At 51.8% G+C, this 14,584-nt stretch overlaps 2 protein-coding genes across 8 annotated transcripts in view; both read left to right on the plus strand.

The window, feature by feature from the left end:
* LOC108163995 (innexin shaking-B) overlaps positions 1 to 14,584 on the plus strand; it is a 194,295-nt gene that overhangs the window by 50,225 nt on the left and 129,486 nt on the right. The window lies entirely within an intron of this gene.
* Positions 11,916 to 13,878, plus strand: LOC108163978. The gene has a single exon (XM_017299539.2). The coding sequence runs from the start codon at positions 12,180 to 12,182 to the stop codon at positions 13,812 to 13,814; it is 1,635 nt and encodes a 544-aa protein (XP_017155028.1). The 5' UTR covers positions 11,916 to 12,179; the 3' UTR covers positions 13,815 to 13,878.

Raw genomic sequence — 14,584 nt, forward strand, 5'->3', positions numbered from 1 at the left:
GTTCCTTATTCCTTCCTTACTCGTTCCCTACTCCTTGACAACTCGTTCTTTATGTGTACTCGCTACTTTTTCATGTTTATCTTCCTTTCTCCTATATATTCTGTCTCTTTCGGTATTTCTTCTCCTCTCTCCTCTGCGAGAACATATTTCCATCAACTTTCTTTCATATTTCCCGTGTATCTTTTTGCCACATCTTGCTCCCAATTTTTACGCGTCATTCTTGCACCTTTCTCCCTCTCCTTCAGTTTTTTCTATATCGTTTATGTAATTGACTTCATTGCCAACAATCGATTCGAGTACAAAAGCATTCAGAGCCCACAGAAAGGCAACGGCAGCTCTTTGTACATCCTCCCTCCATTTCCTTATTGCTTTCTGCATTTTCTTTTCTCATCTTTTTTTCTTCTTATTTATGGCTCGCATTTTGAAGGCTCTTCAGCAATTTTTGAGCATCGAATTGAATCCCACTTGAGAACGCACAGAGAACCGAACAAAACAAAGAAAAAAAAACACACAAAAAGAAGAGATGTGAATGTGATATGCAAATGGGGGAAAAAAGCGGAATAAGGACCACAGTGTGGCAAGAGCATTGACAGCTCTGAGTCAGGTTTCGGGGAGTCCTGCGAGCGTCCCGGGCGGCTGAGTCAGCAAAAACATTTTAGACCAGCAAATGGAGGCGATGATGGGTGGAAAATGCTGCAAAATGTTACAATGCAAATTCAATTCATTTCGGTAAACAATTTTGTATGGAAAAGAGTCAATGAAGGAGCCTTAAAGCACCCAAAAGAGTCCCCAGTTTTCCACACATTACAGCTGTCGATCCTGTAATTAAGAGACCTCTAGCCCGGCATATATCCCCCATTAAGCATACGCAACGTATGCCCTCGAATTCCTCAAAGAAGCAGGCGAACGGAAAGGCTGCGAAGCAAAGAAAGAAAAAGAAGGAAAGCCGATAACATAAATCTATAATAATAAAGACAACAATAAAAATTGACTTCTTCTCTGGAATGGGGGCATGCCCCCCGCTTTTTGACCAAAAACACCAGCCACAACACACACACACACAGCCCTCATCTATGAGGTGGTGGTGGTGGTGGTGCCTGCAAGGGGAGGTCATTTTTACGCTGATGATGTCTATGACATTATCAGCAAAATTTATTAAATGACAGACACATAAATATATAATATATTAGGCCATAAATATATGAGGAGCAAGAGCGGTGGCAAAGGGGGCAAAACAGGAGTCGACACAGCAGATATCCTAGGGAAGATTCGATACAATTTGGGAAGGTTTTATATCGGGGGATTTTTGAGACCATCCCTTAAGCAGAGGATCTACAGGAGAGCATCGAAAACTTTGGTATTTATCCGCCCCAATTATGTGCAATTAAAGGGTATCCCTAAGTGGAGACAACAAAAAATAGACCAACACCAGAACACAGGCGAAAAAATCACACGCGAAAAGACATAAAAACGAATTACAATATTTTAATTTGATGTCGTTATTATCGCGCACACATGGCGCTCTCTGGTTACAAGTACATGGTGCCCTCCACCCCCCCGCCCCCCCTCCCTTTTTTGTTGTACATTCTATTTATTTTCTAATGGCTTCTGGGGTCGGAGTCTTGGAGCCACATGTGTTTGAGGGTGAGTGCAAAATTATTGACATCTAAATTAGGAATATTGAAACACTCCGTCGCGCCTCCGTTTGAAGTTTGGCTGGTTTTGGGGGGCAGAGGACTGAAGGGCATTAAAGACTCTGAAAAATTCGCATCAATTTGCTGCCGTTTCGCGCCCCATTTCGATTCAGGGTGCAACAAGAGATGCAACCAAAACGGAAAATTGATGTCAAAATCCATGTGCCACGCCTATGTGGCACGCTTAGGTCTTTGTTTTTGCCACATGGCCTGCTGGGCCCCACAATCGGCTACAGTCTCAGCTGTCAATGGAATCTTGACATTTTTTACCCCCACACAGAGGGAGAGAAAGAGCGAGGGAAAGTGGGAAAAAGAGTGACAGATGGAGAAAGAGGGTGTGGGGGGGGTGGTCCTGTGTTGTTTGGGCCCTGTTTTGTTGGCCCTTTCTGTTGTTTACTGCTTAAATCTGCCAATTTACTCGTTTACGTTTAGGCTTTATGCCAAGGCGTCGCCGGGGGCTGCCAGGACGAAGAGGGCGGCCCCGGGGAGGGTGCATGTGTGTCCGTATGTGTGCGGAAAATTAATATCTGTGTCATTTTTTGGGTTAATAAGGCTAAATTGCGAGTATATGTGCAAGACACACTTAATTATCATCATATTTATGACCGTCACGGGATCTTCGGGCTCCTCTTTGGGGGGCTGCTTCATTTTTTATGCCCGTTTATTATGATTACTTGTAATTATTTCGAGTATTTCGCATTTCCGTATAGCGCTGCCGAGACTGATATGCGGCTTGGCATTGGGAATAACGAATGGTTTTCCATTGAATATTATCCAAGCCGAATCTTTCCATTTCAAAGAGGTAGCCCAAGGTTCATCTCACGAAAAGCACGGGCACTCGCTGGAGTTCAGCGTGTGTTCGAGACGAGTTCTCGACGGAAAGTTGTCTTTTTCTCGCGAGAGAATAGTTCTTAAAAGTCCCATTGATAGTCTTCAATATATTGTTTGTATCTGAATGCAGTTTCATGGCTACTTCACTGTCTTCTGCCTGGAGAAAAGTCTCCCCGACCGAAAAACACTACTCATGCACTCGCTGGAGTTTAGCGTGTGTTTGAGACGAGTTCTCGACGGAGAGTTGTCTTTTTCTCGCGAGAGAATAGTTCTTAAAGCTCCCATTGATAGTCTTCAATATATTGTTTGTATCTGAATGCAGTTTCATGGCTACTTTAGTGTCTGCTGCCTGGAGAAAAGTCCCCCCGACCGAAGACACTACTCGCCCAAGCAACACGGCGATGACAGATGCCACCGTCTATCCGTCTTGTCGCGTCGATGGAAATGTCTAATCTCCCGGCCGACTGTCTAATCTCATTTGATGATGACTGGTCTTGACTCTTGACTTGACGACTCGCCCCCACTTGCTTTGTGGCGATTCGATTCGAATCGATGCACAACGAAGGCCCCCGCTCTGAGAGAAGGCTTAGTTTAATCAATCATTGGCCTTCTCCCGTGCTGTGGCTCTCTGTAGCTACTTCTTCTATTTGATGGCTTCCCAACATGCTTCGGTTTCAATTAATTTCCCAGATTATACCAAAAGCCATCTGCAATGGCCACAAAATGGAAAGAAGGTCCCCCCCCCCCCCCCCCCCCCCCCCACAGAGCATTTTTGTTTCGCAAAAGTTTTGTTCAATTTGATTTTTGGATCATCAGCTCCTCCCCGCCTGCCATCCCCATTGAACTTTGAGGCTGGAAATTGTTGGTTTGGGATAACATTGAACCGGCAATTGAAACTTTTGTGGCCAGCCAAAGATTGTCAAGTCTTTTCGGGCCTGGGAAACTTGAAAACTGATCTGAAAAGTAGGTTTAAAGGAAATTTGATTCGATTAGATGGGAGGGGGGACTCCTTCTGGACTTCTGGACTCCTCCCTGTGTTGTTTGTGGGACATGAAAACGAAATCTTTATGGTTCATAGGCTCTTGGGGAATAGCAAAGCCCTCGGTTGGGACTGGCACACAGGTGCACAGTAAAACAACAAAAAGCGACAGCAGCAGCAGCCATGGAATTTACATAAACAAAAAAAGAAAGAAAGAAAAGTTTGTCATGCAAAAAGGACAAAAACAAGGCAGCCTGAGCCCAGCACATGCACATGTTTGTGTATATTAAAAATGAAAATGTTATGAACGCTTAAGCATCCACCAGGAGTGGCCACCAGGCAGCGGCAGAGGGGCAGAGGCACAGGGACTGGGACTGGGACACAGGTACCAATATATGCATGATCATGTCTGGATTAGACTAATGAAAGCAAAGAATGCACCAACAATAACAATAGAGGAGCCCCAACTACCTCCACAGACAACAGCTGATGGTGATGGGACGGGGACGGGGATTGGGGGAGGAGCAGCAGGCAGCAGGCGCCGCCAAGACGCCCAAAAGATGACTGCCTCTGGATACCCTCAGCCAGGGCTTGGGTGTACCCAAGAGGCCCTTTTCCGAGCAATATAATAAATGTGGAAAAACAAAAAACAAGTGTAGAAAAATGTGAAAATTCTGGAAAATTCTTGAAAGAGCATTCGCCGAGTCGCCCAGTCCATCAGACATTATTTCGACTGGGACACGGGAAACGTGTTGGAGCTTTGACAAGCTGACGGCAACAGCGAACGTGTGCAACACGGCAACAACAACAACAAGCACAACAACAACAAAAGAGAAATGTTGCCAGCCATGAAAATCCTTCAGAGTCGTACCGGCATATCCGCGTGACGACAGCGTCATCGTCATCGTCATCGTCCTTGTCTTGCCATTGCCTTTTCTGTGGCACGGTGGCACGGTGGCACGTTGCACGTTGCCTTTGGCAGACATTGCTGCAAAGATTTACGGAAAGTTTACAGCCTCAGACATTTGTTGTGGCTTTTATAAATTGTCAGTGCGTGGGCCAAGGTGTCTTCACTCCTTCAACCCAGCGTTGGGGCTTTGTTGCCGCTGCTGCTGCTGCTGCTGCTGTCGATTGCTGCAGTGTCAGCGGCACACACAATGCATGACAACAGCAGCAACACGGAACACGAGACACGAAACACGTTAAGCGCATTGCCATTTGTGCCACATCATGGAGAATGCCATGGACCGTGCCTCGAGCAGAACAGAGTGCCAGAGCAGGGGATTGGATGGGTTTGGGGCTGGGTTTGGGGTTGGGGAGGGTCATGGGAATGCCGAAAGCTGCCAGACAGCTGGAAAAGTTGTTCAATTCGCTAACAAAACAAAGCAAATCAACATCAACATCAACGGCGGGGCGCCACGGGGAAGAGAATATAAAAGAATCGAACCGAATCGAATGGCATCGGAAGGAGGCGGCTGCCGGATGGCCAAGGGCTTAAGAGGGACTTATCGGGCCCAGCGAAAAGGTGAATTCGATTGATTGGTCGATGAAGATGATCGATGATTGAGAAATTGGGGATTGGCCCAGAAACACCCCCCAAAAGGCCAACGAATATTGCCCAAGACATGCAATTTGTTGGCCTGTGTCATGCCCAAGACATGTACTTTGTTTTTACCTCCAATCGCACTTCTGGCTGTGTGGAGACGGCGATACCTCGTTTTGCATTCGGTGGATCTCTAATGGATTTATTGCTATTATCGATTGCCTGCCTCCCCTTTTAAAACGGCACTCATCCATTATGGTTATTAATCATCCATTTCCCTGCCTGTCGCACGACTCTTTCGTCGACTCATCGGTGGCTGGTGCTGCTCCTTGAGCTCTTCTTTCAGCTTGTTTAAATGCATTTTCGGTTAATTGCATGGCCACAGATGGCCCCCACTCGCGCTGTAATTAACATTAATTTCGTATCAACTTTGGCACACTGCAGCCGCATTGCCTTTTCAATTGTCGTGTCACAGCCGGGAGTATTCCGTATCAGCCATGGATGGGAGGTCCTGTTGTTGCACACAAATTAACTGCGAGGCACAATTGTTTTACACGTCGTTGCTGTTAAGACAGCAGAAGGTAGAGGCAGAGACAGAGACAGTGGCACAGGCAGAGGCACTGGCAGAGGCAGAGCCACCGACAGAAGCCAGATGGAAATGCCAAAGGGGTGCAAATGGATGCCTGGGTGTCGTCTCTGTGTATCTATGTATGTGCCTGTGCGTTCGTCATTGTTTGCTTTATGCCAGCCCCAACAATGAGGCCGCCATTTTACAAGTTTATGGACTTTATACTGCAGTTGAGAGGGGACCCTCCCCCCACCACCCTCTTGAGCTCAAGTTGACTGAAAATTGCTTCAATTAACCCTTTCGAAATGAGTGTTCAGACAGCCCCAGCCCACACCCATTTTGGGCTTAATTTGTCTTCACATTTGCCCCGAGATCATAGCCATATCTTTTCTCCTACTTTTTCGAAACAATCCCATTCATGATGTTTTCTCTTTTTGCTTTCAGGTAAGAGGCCCAGCCAATATCCGCATAAGGTACAAATTTTTGTGTGGGGGATAACTGTCGGAATGTCAGAAATTGTGAGAACTCAATTAAAGTCCTGGCTGCACTGGGCTTTAAGATGTCAACAAATCTTGGATTGTGAAGAGCTTTATGGCTTTCCTTTGCTTTCCTTTGCTTTCTCTCTTGCTGCATTGTCGACTGACAATTGCAGCTCAAAAGCAACAAGGAAAAGCAATAGCAGGGGGAAAAAACTGCAGTAAAACTGCAGGAAAAACAGGAGCAGACGCCGGGGCAGAGGCAGAGGCAGTGGCAGAGGCTGGTGGAGTAGAGAAAGCCAAACTAATAAGTAAAAGCAAAGTAAAAGCCAGGAGAAAGCCATCAACAAATGGCGCATGCACGTGACTCCAAGCGCAGGGCTACAGTGCGTGTCGAAAGTGTAGTTTTGAAAATTGTACATAAAATTAGGGGCCGTCTGGCCATACAGCTTTGGCTGGCACTGTACCCTGAGGACCGCAGGCGGTGGGAGTCGGAGTCGGCGGTGGCGGCGCCTTTGGAGTGAGAGAGAGCTTGAGTTTTGTTTTTATTGTGCTTTGTGCCTTATGGTTGACACATTTTCCTTCTTCTGTGTGTGTGTGTGTGTACCTGTGTGTGTGTGTGTGCCTGTGTGTGTGTGTGTGCGTGTGTATTTTTTTTTTTTTTTTTTTTTTTTTTTTCTGTATTAACTCTTAATTTTATTAAATTTTATAAGCCTGGGACTTAACTAAAGCTAGACAGGGAGCTGTATTGAGTTGGAGAGACCGGCAAGAAGTTCCGGGTCTCTGCGGGACGGCCGCAAAGCATTGCTTCGCAGGGACCATGGTTCCTCCTAGCCACTCTCGTTCCTTCGGCGCTCGCACCTACGCAGCTCCTTCATGGCGCCGGCTGCAAAGTTGCTCCAGGCCGACCATACCATGGGGTCTTCCACAATCTTCTCGATCAGGTTGTTCGGCGTGAGCTGCCCGCCGGCGGCTCGCCACAACTCCTCCCTAATAAGTGAGAAGCGCCCACATTGAAAAATGATGTGCTCAGCGTCTTCAGTGGCGTCGCCGCACCACGAGCAGTTCGGCGAGTTCTCGTGGCCGAACCTCCAAAGGTAATGGCTGAAGCAGCCGTGTCCGCTCAGAAGCTGTGTGGAATGGAAATTGACCACACCGTGTCGCCTGCCGATCCAATATCGGACATCCGGAATCAGGCGCTGTGTCCACCGTCCTTTATCAGAGCCGTCCCAGCGGCTTTGCCATGCTCTGAGGCTTCCTTCACGGGCCTGCTTGCGCGCGTCTCTCCTTGCCGCGCCAGCCCGGATGGCCTCGGCCACGGCCCTCTCCTCAAGCACCAGAAGGTCAATTGGAAGGACACCCCCCAGGACTAGGGCAGCGTCGTCGGATATGGTCCGAAAGCCGCAGCAGATCCGGAGCGCGCAGAGGCGATGAGTGGCTTTTACGCCCCTAGCGTAGCTGGCAACTTTAATTCCATCCGCCCATACGTCTGCTGCGTAGGTCATGGCTGAGCGGACTACACTGGTCAGCAGAATCCTCCTCTCCTGCTTCGGGCCACGGGTGTTCAGCAGTATTCGGAACAGCGCCCGACTCGTGTTTGCCGCTTTCTCCTGGACGTAGCTTAGGTGTTCACGGAAACTGAGCCTGGTGTCGATCATCACGCCCAGATACCGAATGGCTCGTTTCGACGATAGTCTCTGGTCGCCAACCCTGATGTGAGCGGTCTCCACAGTCGAACGGGTGCTCACCAATACTGCCTCGGTTTTATGAGCGGCTATCTCTAGTCCCGCAGAGCGGAGCCAGTCTGCAATCAGCTGGATTGCGGTGTCACAATTTGCTTCGACGACGTCCAGGTGCTTGGCCACCACCGTCAGGGCGACATCATCTGCGTAGCAGGTTAGCTGACATCCGCCTGGAAGAGCTAATCTCATGACTCCATCGTAGGCAATGTTCCATAATAGGGGACCCATCACTGATCCTTGGGGAACTCCTGCCGTTATGCCGTGAGTCTGCGCGCCGGCCTCCGTATTATACTCCAGCAGTCTCCCCGCGAAGTAGCTCCTTACGATTGCCTGAAGGTATTGGGGTACACCGCGCCGGTTAAGTGAGTCCAGGATGCACTCCCACTTCACCGTATTGAAGGCGTTCCTGATGTCTAGGGTGACAATCAGGCAGTATTCCTTCTTGCCGCCCTTCCATCGAGTTCCCTCCACTGCCTTGGAGGCTATGTCAACTACCCTGCCTATGGCGTCCACCGTTGACCTCCCACTCCTGAAGCCGTATTGGTTTGGTGAAAGTCCCCCAGCATCCTCGACGGCGTTGTCTAGTCTTCTACGGATTATCTGTTCCAGAGTCTTCCCCAGCGAGTCGATTAAGCAAATCGGTCGAAACGAGGAGGGATCGTCCGGCGGCTTTCCTGGCTTTGGCAAGAGCACCAGGTGTTGCAACTTCCACTGCGGCGGAAATAGTCCTTCCCGCAGGCACTGCGTGAATGCCTTAGCAAACTCGTGCGGGTTGTATGCCATCGCCAGTTTTACCGCACGGTTGGGGATTCCATCAGGGCCTGGAGCCTTCTTGGCCTTTAAGCTTTGGGCCAGGGCGACGATTTCGTCCTCCGTGACCGGTTCGACCGAGTATGCAGGCTGGTGTGCGACGGCACTGCTGGCAAGACCGTGAGCCCCGGATGGGAACAATGCCTCAACAATCGTCCGCAACTGGTCTGGGTCAGACGGCGACCCCGCGTTGCTGCCATGAATTCGCTTCATTACCGTCTTGTAGGCACGTCCCCACAGATCCTTCTCGGCTGAGTCGCAAAGCTGCAGGAAGCACTCCCTCTTGCTCTCCTTGATGGCATTCTTTAGGGCTTTTCTAGCTCCGCAGTACTCCGCCTGTAGCCTTGGCCAGCTAGTGCCACTCCTTCTGCGAGCCCGTTGATATCGCCTTCTAGCTGACAGGCAAGTGCGTCTGGCCTCCTGGATCTCGTCATTCCACCAATAGGTCGGCGATTGCTTACCCTTGAATGGCCTCTTGCGACTCATACTGGCATCGCATGCGAGCAGTAGGGACTCCAGAAGCTGGTTGACCATCTGTTGAGCTGAGCCTCCGACCTCCATATTCCTCAGCGCCTCCAAGAACCTTGGAATCCGCATTGATTCGGGATTGTAGGCTGCTCTCCGGTTTGTCTGCGTTGCCCTGGTCAGTCTGCAACCACCTTCTCCGCCTATCGAGAACACCACTGCCTCGTGGTCGCTGGCCGTATAGTGGTTCCCCAGGCGCCAGGTGGACAGAGGGGAAAGGCTGCTAGAGGCGAATGTAAGGTCGATGACTGACCCAGAGCCACCCCTGTTGAAGGTATTCGCGGTCCCCTGATTCAACAATGCTACGTCCAACGCAGCGAAGGCCTCAAGCAGTGCGTGTCCCTTGTATATGGCGTCCGAGCTGCTGCTTCTGGAGATGTCACTGCCCCACTCCTGGGCCCAAGCATTGAAGTCGCCAGCAATCACATTTGGTTTGTGGTGCCTGGCGTCGTCGGCCAATTCGTCCATCGCCGCAGCGAAGCTATGACGGCTCAAGCTTGGGGGGAGATAGCAGCTGTAAATCCATAAGTTCCCCAGTTTTGCCCTGACGAAATGTCGGAACTCAGCGCACACTGAGGGCCGCAGAGGAGGCTTACCGCAAGCCCATATTGCTGCTTTTCCTGAGGAGCTTTGGACCCAGAATCCATCCTCGGGGGAAATGTATGGTTCGCTAATTATTGCAACGTCCGATCTCATTTCACGCACCGACTGAGAGAGCAGATCTGTGGCAGCCTCGCAATGGTTTAGGTTTATTTGGTAAAACCTAACCATGTCCAGCGTTTTGACTTGCCTTCTCTTTGGGTGCCATGGGGCACCTGTGGCTACCAGCTACGTGTGAGTGGGGCTTGCCCTTTCCGACAGAAAGGAAGCATTTTGCCTCATTGTGGCAGTCGCTTATCTTGTGCTCCTCAGACCCACAGCGGAAGCACCACCCGCTTCTGTCTACAGAGCTTTTGCAATTAAGTGCAACGTGGCCGATCTCAAGGCACCTGAAGCACTTTAACGGCAGATTTCGCTCCCGTATGCGGCAGACGGACCATGCCACTTTAACCTTACCAACGGATAGCGCCTTCGTCGCAAGGGTCGCTGGCAGGCAAATAATAGCCCGCTGGGTACCACCAAAGCCTGGGCGCAAACTCTTAATGGCGTCCACATCGAGTGTAATCCCCATTTGCTCGCTGAAGGCCTTCCTCACGTCCTCCGAGGTAGCCATCTCATCCAAGTCGAGCATCTCTAGCCTCGTCTGCTGGGTGAGTGCTCGCGCCTCCGCCTTGCCTCCTAGGACAGTGCCTATGTCCTCGCGAAGCAGCCGCGCGGTCTCCTTCGAGGCGTCTTTGAGCTCCAATAGAAGAGCACCTTTGGCTGTTCGCTTCACTCTGCTCACACTCTCGCCGACCTTTTTCATCTTCTCGCTCTGGTTGCGGGTGACGAGGTTAAGGATCTCCGCGTAAGTCATTTCCCCTTTTGGCTCGATGATAATAACATCCGGACGGGGCCTTGGCTTCCGGGCGTGCGCTCTGCTCTTCACCTTCTCCCATTCACCTTCGGTAGGTGCAGCTGATTCGGTCTTCCTTGCCGGTTGTTCGCGGGACTGCAACGTGGGATGGCCACTCATATTGTTTCTCCGCTTCGGCGAGCTCCTCGTCGGCTTGTCCAGCTTCCTTTTCGGCGCATCGTGTTGAGGGGAGCACTGCGTCTCCTGATCACGCCGCTCCACCCTCTCCTTCCTCTGAAACTTTGCGTCGAAGCTGTGAAGCGCGGACTTTTGCATCCTCACCACGTTCTGCGCCAACTCTTTCATCTCCTTGTTGAGATAACGGGCGTCCCTCAGCATCTTCGACAATTCCGTCGACTTTTCTACCAGCGAAGCCAGGATCGACCGCAGATCTCCGTCGGCCTTTGGTCCTGTACCGCTTTTGTCTGTGGAAGCACTGCTGAAGTCAAAGGGATTGACAGGGACTTCTGCTGGTGCAGACACAGTCAGTGCTGGCAGCACTCTAAGGGGCGCCTTAAGTGGAGTTCCGGTACCAAGGCTTAGCTGGGCCGGCTTCTCAACTGCCTGCTCCCTGGGCCAAATGCCTCGGGGCGTCTGCCACTGTGGTGGGGAACGCTGCAGGCTAGTTCTCCTCTCAAAGACCCGCTTTTCCTCCTCCTCCATTCTTCCTGTTTGTATTTGCCAAATACTCGATTTTGAAACTAGAAATTTAAAATTTAAAATTTAAAATTTGGGGCCCGCGCGATTTTCCGGTTGGCGCTCAACTTTCCAACTGGTTGGCCCTATCTGGCAACCCTATGACTGTCCTACGCTGTCCGGCAATTCCGTGCTGTAAGCACCTCTGCTCGATGAGCTGATCCGTGAATATAAATCGAAGCAAGTGAAGCGATTTGAGTGAAAGTTGTTTTTATTTTTCCTACCACCAACACGATGGATAGAGAAATGCGCCAAAACCAACGATCACCCCCCCCTGGCCTATCTGCTCGTCTGCGTTTGCCCCTGCAACCAACTGGGAAGTCTCCGCCGCCAGCCACCATGCGCAGTGAGTACGGGACGCTGAAAGCCTGACTTGAACCGTCTTCTGTTTTGATTCCAGGCGTGATACGGATTTTGTTTGTAGAAAACTCGGAGCTCGCTTGCAAACACGACCGCACTTGGAAACTCAAACTCAAACTATGTCCGTGTGTGTGTGTGTGTGTGTGCGTGTGTGTGTGTGTGTGCGTGTGTGTGTGTGCGATACCGGAAATTGCAAATGCAACAACTGTTTGAGGCATTGTTTCAGAGCAGCCCCAACTCCTCCAGGAATCCCAGCCATCAAAGCAGTCCAAAATTTTACCAATGTCTAGGAGAAAACCCAGAAAACCCGGGGGCATAGAGTAGTCCTTGCCTTTCGTGCCACACACACGCACAGACAGATGTGTGTTGGATTCCGTATTGAAACGTATTCATTGTTAAGCAAATTCTATATTCGACAACATCCAAATTGAAAACAAAAAAGGAAAATTCTCACAAAACGATGAACAGAAGCAGCATCAAGAAATCCTCCCCCGACACGGAGACCGCCTCGGGCAGCTACCAGGGCGGTGTCCACCTGTCGTCGGGCCTGGGGTACTCCCACTCGGAGTTCTCATTGGGTGCGCCGGGCGGCGGGCCGATCATCTCGCAGCAGCGGCTGCCCGGTCCGACGGACGACGGTGCCTCCGACGAGGATCTGTCCGACGAGGTGGTGGTCTCGCACACGCCGCTCAGCGTCCTGGCGGAGCAGGCCAAGCAGGCCCGGCAGGTCTTGTGGTCGAAGCAGAGGCGTCTCTACGTGGACCTGGACATGCGCGGCGGCAGCGTGGCCGCGAATGTGGCGCTGCGCGGCGGAGAGGAGGAGGCCACGCGGAATAGCGTCGAGCGGCTGATGAGCCGCGTCGTTCGGCTGCAGAGGACGGCCTTCGCCTGTCCCCTGTCCGCCTGCCAGGTGGCCGTGAACGCCACCAATTGCCTGGCCCACTGCCTGCAGCAGCATCCGACGGTGGCCGTGCTGGAGATGCGCCCCAACCTGACCGCCAGCCTGCCGCTGGGCCTGCCCCTGGTGCTGGGCTCCTGCGGCAGCCAGCGGTGCATTGGCACGCTGATCTTCGAGAGCGCCCGTCAGCGCGGCACGAACGTCGACCTGGCGGCCTGCAACGAGGGCTGGACCAGCAGCCTGGCCCTGATCGGGCTGCTGTGGAAGACATCCTGGGATACCCAGCTCCACGGCCCCATGGTCACCCATCTGTACAACCTGTGGTTCTTCTGCCCACAGGCCCACCCGCCGCTGCAGGTACTGGTCTCCGCCGAGTCGCAGGCCAAGGCCAAGCAGGTCAAGCAGTTCAAGCGGGAGGTGAAGCAGCAGGTGATCCCCACCTCAGCGGATCCCCTGCTGCACGAGCAGCGGGCCATGCACCGGGAGAACGAGCACTACATGCGCTTCACCCACCGCGAGATGAAGCTCCTGACCAACGATTTCACGACCGACATCGATCTGAAGCTGACGATTCAGGAGGAACAGCAGACGCCGGCAAAGGCCACAGAGCCACAGAAGCCATCGGATCTTGAGGAGGGGAATGATTCTATCAAATCCAAGGATACAGAAGACCCAACTTCAAGCAACAGTTTGGCGGTGGACCCCCTGCAGGCCCAGTCCCCGTCCAACGCCGATCTGGACGACGAATCAGTTGAAGGCACTTTAAAGATCATCGACTCCATGGCGAACGAGCTGATGTCTGGCTTCGTGGACTTTGAGAAGTACAATTTGGGCAGTGATTTCATAAGGGCCGTCAAGTCGCAGGCACTCATCGAGAAGGTCAAGTCTCGGTCATTGTCGGCCTCGGTCTCAGAGGCACAGCTGTCTCAGCCCTCAGAGGGGCTGCCGTCTCTGGCAGTCCTCGAGGAGTCACAGTCAAAGTCATCGGGGAAGACACCGTCACTGGCATCGGTGGTGGTACCGGTTCAGGCATCACGCGAGAAAGTACAGTCACCGCTGGAGGACGGAACTCTCAAGCAGCAGCCGAAGGAGGAGGATCTGGAGGAGAACGTCGTGCAGGAATTGCTGGACGAGCTCGTCGAGGAACACGAGACTGGCATATTGGATGGCACCCATAAGGGGGATTCCCAATATTAATTAACAAAATTTGATCGTTAATTTTTCCAATAATTAAATACCAAATATTAATGTTCTGCAGGAAGTGCGCTGCCTTAATTATCCCCCCCACCCCTCAGCTCTCCACGAACCCCACTTCATGGCCAAAACGCATCTTTTGGCAATTTTTCGCTTACGTCTGCGGCGTACGAGTATGCAACACCCCCCCCCCCATCCCCCCCCCCCCCTTGACAGGTCGTTGGCAACCATTAGCACAAATGTCCTGTGTCCAGGGCTCGGGCAGGAGGTGCGTGGGGTGGCAGGGGGGCAGGGGGGCAGGGGCGTAACTGCATCAACAACTTTTTAACCAACTTGCCAGCCAGCCAGCCAGCCAGCCAGCCAGCCCCTGGACTAACAAGACCACAGAATTGTCGGATCTCCCGAGTTGCGGGTAGCATGAAGCATGCGGCATGGGGCACCGGGGCACCGGGGCACCGGGGCTTGCTGGCAAACTAACTAACTCGATGCGCTCGCCTGCCACTTGTTATGTGGCGTTATTGTTACAACAACAAGAAGGGGAGAGGGGGAGAGGGGCAGAGGGGAGAGAAGACGACGAGCAACTCTGCTTTGTCCGCGAAATAATTTTTTGTTGGGGCAGAGCGCACAAAAAAAAGGAGCAGAGAGAGAGGGAGAGAGAGTTCAACTTCAGCTGCAGAGATTTTTCGGTCAGCGTTAATGCAGAAGCTGCCTCGAAAAACTTGCCCCCCTACCCCCGGCCCCGCCCCATCCACCGCCTTATCCTTTTCCCCACT

The sequence above is a fragment of the Drosophila miranda genome, chromosome XL, assembly GCF_003369915.1.
Source record: "Drosophila miranda strain MSH22 chromosome XL, D.miranda_PacBio2.1, whole genome shotgun sequence".
NCBI classification, from domain to species: domain Eukaryota; kingdom Metazoa; phylum Arthropoda; class Insecta; order Diptera; family Drosophilidae; genus Drosophila; species Drosophila miranda.

Bases quoted from the DNA above. Each gene is read 5' to 3' on its own strand.
- LOC108163978 (XM_017299539.2), top strand. From the start codon at position 12,180: ATGAACAGAAGCAGCATCAAGAAATCCTCCCCCGACACGGAGACCGCC.